This window comes from Manacus vitellinus, unplaced genomic scaffold, assembly GCF_001715985.3.
Source record: "Manacus vitellinus isolate BGI_N305 unplaced genomic scaffold, ASM171598v3 scaffold_29_pilon, whole genome shotgun sequence".
Lineage (NCBI taxonomy): Eukaryota > Metazoa > Chordata > Aves > Passeriformes > Pipridae > Manacus > Manacus vitellinus.
The window spans coordinates 8,237,109-8,246,629 of NW_021940207.1; the positions used below are offsets into that span (position 1 = coordinate 8,237,109).

The following is a 9,521-nucleotide window of genomic DNA, read 5'->3' on the forward strand; positions in this document are numbered from 1 at the left end:
AATAGAAAGATGTGTATTAAACTTGTTTGACTTATACTCACCCCTAAAAGAGAGCTCTTCCTCCCTGAACAGAAGCTGTGTATTCAACAGCCTGTTTCTGCCTTCACAGTGCTGTTCTCAAGAGACTGGAGTTAACTCACCAAATATAAAAAACAGCCTTAGATATTTTTCCTTTCAAAGTCAGAACTTTCCTGCTCTGATCTGAACATGCAAGTCACTATTCCCCACCACTGTTCATTATTAATGTCCTTAAAATTTGTCTAGATTTCCAACCACACAAAACAGGTACTTTCTCATACTTCCAGAGTGGCAACAACAGATTTCTCTGCTGTGGAAAAGACAGACCCTTCGTTGCCCTGACATCGCTTGCCCACTCTGCAAAGACATCCAGCAGCCATAGGACCCTTCTGCATCCAGCAAAAGCTCACCAGTGCAGTGTACAGTATGTGATTCCTGACAGATCATTCATACTTTGGATCAAAAAGTCTGCTAGAAAAGAGGAGGGAAAAAAAGGTTGCTATCTGTCACTTTTGACAATGGTACAATTCTGGAACACTACAAAAACCATGTATGTCTTAACACATCCTAGACTTGAGTCAACCCTAAAGGACTTACTGATCTGAAAATAAATATCTGAGATGAGGTTCTTAAAGTATTCTTTATTAATATCATTAGAAGTTGCAGAAACAACTTTCTTGTAATATAAAGGCACAGGGAGACAGCTTTGATAAAATATTCCAAACAAACAGTAACTTACAGTACAAAAGGACAATTTTAATGCACATACAAACCCCAAACATCTCATTCAAAAATATTTCACCATGTTCATCAATAATAATGGGCAATGATTAAAAATATAAACTGTTATTGTACAATAAATATCTGACAGGTGCAAATGGAACAAGATTTATTGCTCTCCACAATGTTTTCCCTGTAGTGTTTTTGTTGTAGTGGGTTTTTTGTTGGGGTTTTTTTCTTTATTTTTTTGGTTTGGTTTGGTTTCTTAAAGTTCCAAATTCCTTTTATAATCACCTTTAGTGACTTATTTCTGGAGGAGCTAAACCCCAAACAAAATGTAACAGAACATTCTTACAGTTACATAACTGTCTTAAGTAATGACCACAACTGGCAGTGTTTGTTCCTTTCGCAACTCCAACAATCGTACTCCACTCGCTCCTTGGGAAATGTGGTACATGTTTAAAAATCAACTTTAGTGGTAAGTCAAGGCTTCTATGGTAGGGTAGTAGTACCTAGTCTGAGGGCGAGTCTATTTTCCTCAATTAAGAGGATTTTATGATGAAAAGTAACATGAACCTCCTCTGACAGCTTGTGCCAGAACAAGCACATAAAACTATTCAAATGAGGGGAAAAATTAAGACTAAAAGCTGCACTGGACATTCCAGCTTCAGAAAACAAGACAACAGATTGGGAGCAAATCAGGACTACAGAGGTAATGATGACTTAGAGTGAGAATCTCCAATTATAAAATATCCTTAATCACAGAATTGTTAAAGTTGGAAAAGACCTTTAAGATCATCAAGTCCAACCATCAACTCAGCACCATCACCATGTTCACCATTATACTATGGCCTGAAAATACAGTGACTTAAGAAATGAAAAAGCACTCTGCATCTCTGTATGGCTCCACTTTGAGCTTTGAGGAAGTGAGTTTGCTATTTTCCTCACCTTGTACTTGCAGCAACAGGTTCCATCAGTTTTTTGATGCAGGACAGGAGGCATCCTAACTCTGCTCTTGAAAGTAGCACACACTACCTTGCTCCGAATTCAGTTTAGCTTGTACAAAATATTGTCTGATACACACATTTAAGAAATATAAGTTTCCTTCATTACTGTTACAAGAAGTAATATGCATACATTTCCTAAGAGTATCTTTGTATGAATAAGACTTCAGGAAAATGAAGCATAGTAGTTGAAGAAAAAAAAAAAAAAGGCAAAACCAAAAACTGAGGAGCAAGCTTTGAAGTGAGTTCTTGTAGCAGTAACTGAGGTTTTTATAAAAACTGTAATTTATGAGAACAACTCCATATTTACACAAACCTCAACAAGTCAGTTTTAACTGCACAGGGAATAGTCAAACTTAGTTCAAGAAAAGGTACCTAGAGTGAGTACAGTTTATTGGTAAATCAAAAGATGAATATTCAGTATTCATTATATCTGTATTCAATATGTAATGAATATTCAATATTCATTATATCTGTATTCAACAGAATTAGAAATGATGTAGAACTGCTAACTTTCTTGACATAATTATTAAGATTAGAGTTTTCTTCTAGTGTAAGTGCACAGTTTTAGAAGTTCTTCAGAGAGTAACCAAGGACCTCCAAAATCTGAATTTTGAAAAATTATTAACTTCACTACAATATAGCATTTTTTTCTTTACTATTTGTTTAGAAACCAATAAAACCATTTTCTTTGGTTTATGCTTAACTACACCAGACTAGTGAATTTTTATTTTTAGTCAAGCTTCTATCCCAATTTAAATTAATACAGATCTTTTTATTGTAGTGTTTCTCCCACTCTCAAATTATCTCTGTTAAAAACAAGAGTCAGCTCATACCATGATTTCCTGCTAAACAGTTGTGTATATCCTGGCATGAAGGGAAAGTTTTGTACAACAGTTACATTAAGTGATACTTCCAATGGCAGAACTACAAAAGACATTAAATGAATATTAGTTCAAGTGACATTTGAGTTTATGATGATTTTAAAGAAATAAACCACAATGTCTAAGTATAGTAAAATACAGTGTAAAACCCCCTAAAATTAGACAGTAAACTTGGGAATTCTGCACTCACAGTAGGAATGTTCTGCACAGCATTAACATGAAAGCCTGTTCAGTTTGAAAGAATGCAGAAGCTAGATTTACCTGGATGTAAATGCCACTTCGAGGTGTTTAAACAAACACAAAAATGAGACAATGATTTCAGGAAAAAGGCCTTTAAAACAGGCCACCAGTCTAACTTGACTTTCCAAGTAAGAACATCAGCTTCACAAAACTGTGACACTAATGCAGTTTTATGTAAAGTACCCTTTGACACACAAGCTGTCAATTAAGCTATCACAGTCTTTTGTGACCTACTCCCTTTTAAACAGTTAGGGAGACCAGTCAATAGTAGCTCAAGTTTTAATTCAGTAAGTACCTTGTCTGTTTGCAAAGGAACATTATAACACCATAAAATTCTGTTTTTACAGTATTTAGGAAACTGATAAACTAGGGGCTCTTTTATTCTCTCTTTTGAACACGCAAGTCCAAAACTTCATTTTCTGTGTGTCTTCGCAAGAGTGTTTTAGCCAGTGCTGCAAAAAAGTTTCGCTGTGGACTACCTGACGTTGTTACTGAGCTGTGCAAGGTATTCCCGCAGTTCCTTGGCGGCCTGGAATCGGCCGTAGCGCTTCTTTGGGTTGGCACACTCGTCCAGCAGGGCCTCCAGGCGCCCCTCTTTGGCAATTTCAGCTGGGGGGTCGTGCAGGAGCCCCCCCGAAGTGCCACGCCACGTGGCGTGTCTGGATAAAAGGTTCTGACAAACGGCATAGTAATTGTGGTCCACAGTGACACGAGCACAAAGAATCTCCTTTGAGAAGGACAGACAAGCTTCTTTATCACAGTCATCAAACTTGCTTTCATACCACACGTCCCAGTTTTCAGGTTTATCTGTGAAATATAAGGAGACAGTAAAAAAAAAAAAATGACAGGAGGAAAGAGCATATGTGTATCTGAATACAATAAGAAGCTCAATACAGAGCAAACTGCTAATATTTAAACTATAACTTTGTTTAGACAAACTCCTTAATGTTCCAGTCTAAAATTGCATCTGACAGTTTGATACACCCTTTTGCTGATATGGTCCTGGCGATACAAAAAATTAGGGGAAGAAAGAAAGAGAGTAAAATAGATAGCAAAGAGAGAGAAGCAAAAAAAGCAGCACAGTAAAACACATGAAACCTACACTCACACATACCCAGAGGAAAAAATGTTGCATAAGCAAGTACAAGAGAGCAATCCACAACCAAAGTTGAGAGAAAAACAAACAAGCAACATAATTTATTTTAGCAACATAGATTTGGTTTCTCCAGTTGTCCTGGAAACTAATGCTGGCAAGTGGTCTAACATAGACTAAAAAAAACATTGCAAAGTAATTGCCATAAACTTCTGAAACTTTATCTTCTATTTACTTTAGACATAGTAGTAAGCAAGAAGTACATATTAAAAAAATTAGATGCATTATTTAGAATCTTTGAAGAAAAAAAAAATCAGCAAAGCAAATGGCATTTACATACATGTTCTTTAATAAATAATTAAAAGTTAGCAAAATTTGGTGTCCTTGTCACAGTTTTCTTCAACTTAAAACCTGATTTACGTACAGTACCTTATACAGTAATAATATATAAAAGGTTACTAAGTGAGATCTCCTGAGCTCTCCCTACTTTCTTAGAAAACTTTCATCTTAAGTTTCTAGGTTGCTGCCAGCTTTGAGAAGAGGTCCTTATCATGGAGTATCATAGTTTTGCAGATCTCTCTTAGCAGTGTGAGGTACAAAATAAAATTAATCTGTGTTGGTAGTCTCTGAGCTGACTGTTGGCCTTCTCACTCATGGCACACTAGAGCCAAAACCAAAAAGCAGACTGAAAAATGACTGCTAAAGCTATAAAAACATGATGTAAAATTTGTAAAATGAACTGAAAATTCCAAGTGGAAAAAAAAGCCAAAGGAAAATTGGAAAAAGGACTTCAGCAAACTCAAATAGGATATCCCACACAGAGTGTATTAAGTATTACTGTACAGTGCAACTGGACAGAATGTACATATTCAAATATCTAAACAGGTATATTAATCACTGTGGACAGAGACTGTTCCACGAATCTTTCCGAAAGATTAATGAAATCAGTATTAAATGTCAAGTTTATACAAAGACTAATATCTTTCTCATGTCCTCATTTGTTTTCTCTGTTCTTGATTGTTAGATCACAAATCACACAGTAAAATCCTAGTTAGAGCCAAGTTAGTCTGAGACTACAGACAACAGATGTAAGTGTGACACTTCCAGCATTCAGCTTCTGCAAGAAGCAACTTGTTCCTATTCCACATGCACATCAGCTTCTTCAGAGTTCATTCGGTCATATTTGTGACTAAGCAATTTCCAACATGCTTCAAAAATCAAAGTCGTCAGTAATACTATTTTAAGAGGGTGGAAAACGAAAAAAAAGAAAAGAGAAGAAAGTTCTAAAGTAAATGTACTGAATATCCAATACATTAAAAGGTTTTCTTGGTAGGCTCAGGTAGTTTTAATCTAAGGTCCCTAAGGATATATAATAAATCTAATTAAAAAAAACAACCAAACAACCCCAAATCACACTTCCTTGTAGAAAAGCATGTGGATAGAAAAACAGTCTTAAAGTTAATTCTGCAGCACGACGTATGAAGTTTATACACAAAGTTTAAATAAAAATCCATTCACCCAGGGCAGACTGGAATCACTTGGCCTGTTGCCATGAACCTCTGCAGAACCCAGGGTTTCATGCTCAGGGTCTCCTGCAGAACCCAGGGTTTCATGCTCAGGGTCTCCAGCCCTTACGTCTGTCACATTTTCCTTATAAGCTCAAAAGTAATATAAACCTATGTAATGCCACTTTGTCAAACATCTCTCCTGCTGCCACTGCTTTGAGCTTTTACAGTTGACAGAAAGATGAATGAATTTTCTCTATTCCCATTTGGAAACAGAAATAAAATTACCCATTCCTTCAGTTCCATTCTTACAGAGCACCAACTGGAACAGCCAAACCCAAGGCAGGCTGTGGAACTAAGGCACTAACACTGCCTTGTCATTCACAGACAATAGAATGCCAAGCCTTCTATCCTTACACAGATGTCTGGAAAAGACAGAAGGAACTGTCTACCTTAACTAAGGTAGAAAAGACAGCCAGGCAGCTTACCTGTCTGTCTGTCCATCCATCTGTACAAACACATCCAATGCCCACAACTCTCTCCTCCCACCCCCACCTCTCCATTGATGCAGGTTTACAGAGCTTAAAAGTACATGTAAATCGTGTCCAGGTATGCTCAACACCTCATGAAAGTGACATATTGGTCAAGTTAATTAGTAGTCTAATTGAAAAAGCAAGCAGAAAAAGAAGAAAAAGAAAACAGCTTTCCAGAAGAAAGCTAATTAATCTGTTAATTAGTAGTCTAGTTGTAAAGCCAACAAAATAAGCATCCAGCAACTACGCATACATTAAATATTGCACTTGCAGAGGCAGAAGTGAGACACGTGGGGTGAGGGCAGTGAAAGAAGACACTTACTTTGTCTGATTAACCTTTTGTCTGCTACCAGAACGTTTTCTGCATCTACAATGATAACTTTCCCATCTCTTGGTCCAACTGCAAAGTTGTCAAAGCTGACATCAAGGAGGTAGAGTGCAAATTCAAAGTCATTATTTGTCAGCTGCTCAGCTATTTCCATCAGTTGCCAGGCCAGATCCACTCGTTTCTCCCATGGTGCATTAAAGTAACTCCACAGCTCTTCTCCAACATAATTGACAGCCACCATCCTTCCACATGCTCCCAAGTACTTGGCGAATGGCCAGCCCTCGTCAGATGGAAAACTCTGTATTTCAAAAATATTTTAAAGATTCAATTAATATAAAACAGCTTAGACACTTTTAAAGGCTTTTCAATAAAATTTAGACCAGAAACCTGTAAATATCCATCCACACTATATTTTCATATGCTTCTAAGTTTTGAAGGGAAAACAAAAACAACACAAAATATATTTATGTGAGCAAGAGGCCCTGCTGGACTAATGAACAGAAAGAGTTGGAGGACCTGAAACAACATATGACCCATATCTAGCTTTCCATATACTATACACACACACACACACACATATATATTCACATACACAATTCCACCAACCATCTTTATCTCTTGGTGTTTTATTACACATTTGTTGTAGTAATGCAAGTATGCTTCCCACCAAGGTAACTTTGCATTTGATATTTTTAATTAAAACTAATTCTTTTAATAACCTAAAGGAAAAAAACTTTACAAAGTGGCACCTCCTTCTCTCCAACATCGCCCCTTCCATTTTTCCCAGTTAACTGGACTCCTTTAAGGATCTTCTCAAGATCTCTCACAGAAAGGATTATAGAAGGATTAAGATACAAAAGCAAACTTAGGGTATCTTATGTTTCTAGTATACCTTAAAGTCTACCTCTTGATTAATTGTTACATACATACTCTGTGTGCTTATCACATACAGACACATAACATTTTTATCAAAAGTAAAATCTGTCTTCCAGACAGGTTTTCCAGAAAAACCCCTTTCTTGGGGTTTTTTTTGCTTGTTTTGTGCTTAGCAAAATAACCTTCCAACAACTGAAGTATGTGCTAACTCAGTGTTCCTTATTTGGCTGCGGCATCAATAAACATTACAAAAGTGATATTTCAAGTACACATATCCCTACTGTATTCAGTTCTGGACCAAAACAAAACAAGAAGCAAATGGCCATTGTCCATCAAATGAAATTAATTATTTACAAAGGAACAAACTCCAACTACTTTACCCACATCATATAAACTCATACTGGAGAAAATTTACCTGATTACATTTTCTGAGAAACACAGGTTTAGCTGATTTCACCAACTGTGCATAACATTTTCATATTGCTCCATTTTATCAGCATTCAATTCATGGATGCCTAAATATTTTTGTTTGACTTTGGACCACCCCACTCCTTTTGTTTTCCACCCTTCTCCTTTTCTATACACCAATCCTGCCCTGCCTATGACTTTGCCTCCATTTCCACCCACAAATTCAACCCCAAACAGTTGAAGCTGGCAAAGGACATGCTACCACTGGAAGTAGAGGTGTGTCCATCTCTCCCAAGCCAAGCACACTCACTTCCATCCCTTCCTTCATGTCATTTGGAAAGCAAGGCAGCTGGTACTGGTTGGGCTGGTTTGCATCAGTAGCCTGATCCATCTCATCACATCATGCTAGGACTGTACTGGTAAAAGGAAGGGAGAAGGCCTGAACAGACAGGTGCAGAAGAAGGAAGGAGCTAAGAGTTTTCCTTTCCAGCAGCAGCAGGGATTTATGTAATGGTTTAAAGTGATTTTCAAAGTACAGTGTTAGTCACTGATCTTCAAAACACATCTATTATGCTCCCTGCTCTGTGTGCATTGAAATTCATTTCACACAAGAAATGCTAGGAGCAGCTAGGTTTATTCAGAAGTGAACACCCTTCCTACTACCAGCACAATATCTGCATGCCACGCTGTAACACAGATATATTTATAACACGGTGGCAATAAAAAGATCTTTTGACAACAGGAGTGCAGGGAATCCTGCCAACATCTGCACATGTACAAACAACATCTCTGCTTTGGCCCCCTTCCAACTGGCATGTAACAGCCACATCTACACTTCATTACCCGAGTCAGTAGCCGAAGAAGGGGATAAAAATATGTGCAAGTGCCTCATTCAGCAGTTTTTATATTTACTTGGTGAATTTGACAAGAATATTAATTGAAGAGCAGATCTCTTGTCTTTGCAAGCAGCGATTTGTAACTTTGTATACTATTCTATTTTGAAAGCAGCTTTTTAAGAGGGAACTGCTGCTAACATGAAGATTTTTTTTCTTCATGTATTAAAACTTTGAAGGCCAGTAAGGTATGACACTAATTTTTATGGTTAATAAACATGTTTTCCATGAACAATCTGCACTTAGGAAAAAAAAAAAGCTTAGTACAGTACTGCCAAAAATGTGATTTCTGTGGAGCAATGCAAAACATTATTTTAGGGTTTAATTCTCAAATTATTAGTAGTATAAATTTTTAATTAGATCATTTTGTACTTTAATATGCTATTGGAAGACTTAAAAATGTGCATTTGAGAATTAAGATAAAAACTAAGCTCTTGTTCAAAAGCAGAAACAGCTGTCTGACAAAAGAATCTGATTCTGATACACCCACTCACATTTTATCTGTGAACACACACAAATGCCATGAAAATCGCAGACAAACTTTTAAAAGTGTTTTAAAATAAAATAATGCATATAAAAAACTACAAACAGGTAGGCTAGTAAGTTTCCCCTCATTAAAATTATCTTTCTCTATTCAGAGAAATATGTATAATCTAACAGAAAGATGGACAACATTAAAGACAACAAAAAACCTGTTACCTCCATTCCCAGTGACACATCCACAAAACATTTTAGTTGCCCTAATCAATGTAGCTTCAAGATATCTCTCTAAGCTAGACTTAAAATCCTAAATAAACCCTGTCAGATGGACAAAGGGCATGTTGTTCCTGAAAGAATAATACTGCATTTATGTTTTTAAAACAAACACAGTGTAGTCTCAGAATAAATATTAAGAATTAATAGAGCGAATTTATCACTTCACTGAAGCATAAAACACACTGTCAGTGCATTTGTCTTCCTCACTTCCATCTGTCTAAACCTGAGAAGATAGACAAATCTGCCAGTGGTTCTTGTTCAGA

General features: G+C 36.7%; 1 protein-coding gene across 1 annotated transcript; it reads right to left on the minus strand.

The window, feature by feature from the left end:
- Positions 1–2,247: 2,247 nt before the first annotated feature.
- On the minus strand, positions 2,248–6,620 carry DIPK2A (divergent protein kinase domain 2A). The gene is made up of 2 exons (XM_008925299.2): positions 6,320–6,620; positions 2,248–3,673 (listed from the first exon to the last, which is right to left on the minus strand). Exons 1-2 carry the CDS (start codon positions 6,564–6,566, stop codon positions 3,342–3,344), a joined length of 579 nt encoding a protein of 192 aa, XP_008923547.1. The 5' UTR covers positions 6,567–6,620; the 3' UTR covers positions 2,248–3,341.
- Between the last annotated feature and the right edge of the window lie 2,901 nt (positions 6,621–9,521).

Bases quoted from the DNA above. Each gene is read 5' to 3' on its own strand.
- DIPK2A (XM_008925299.2), bottom strand. From the start codon at position 6,566: ATGGTGGCTGTCAATTATGTTGGAGAAGAGCTGTGGAGTTACTTTAAT. The intron at 3,674-6,319 runs GTAAGTGTCTTC...TATATTTCACAG, and splicing joins CAAAAGGTTAATCAGACAAA to ATAAACCTGAAAACTGGGAC.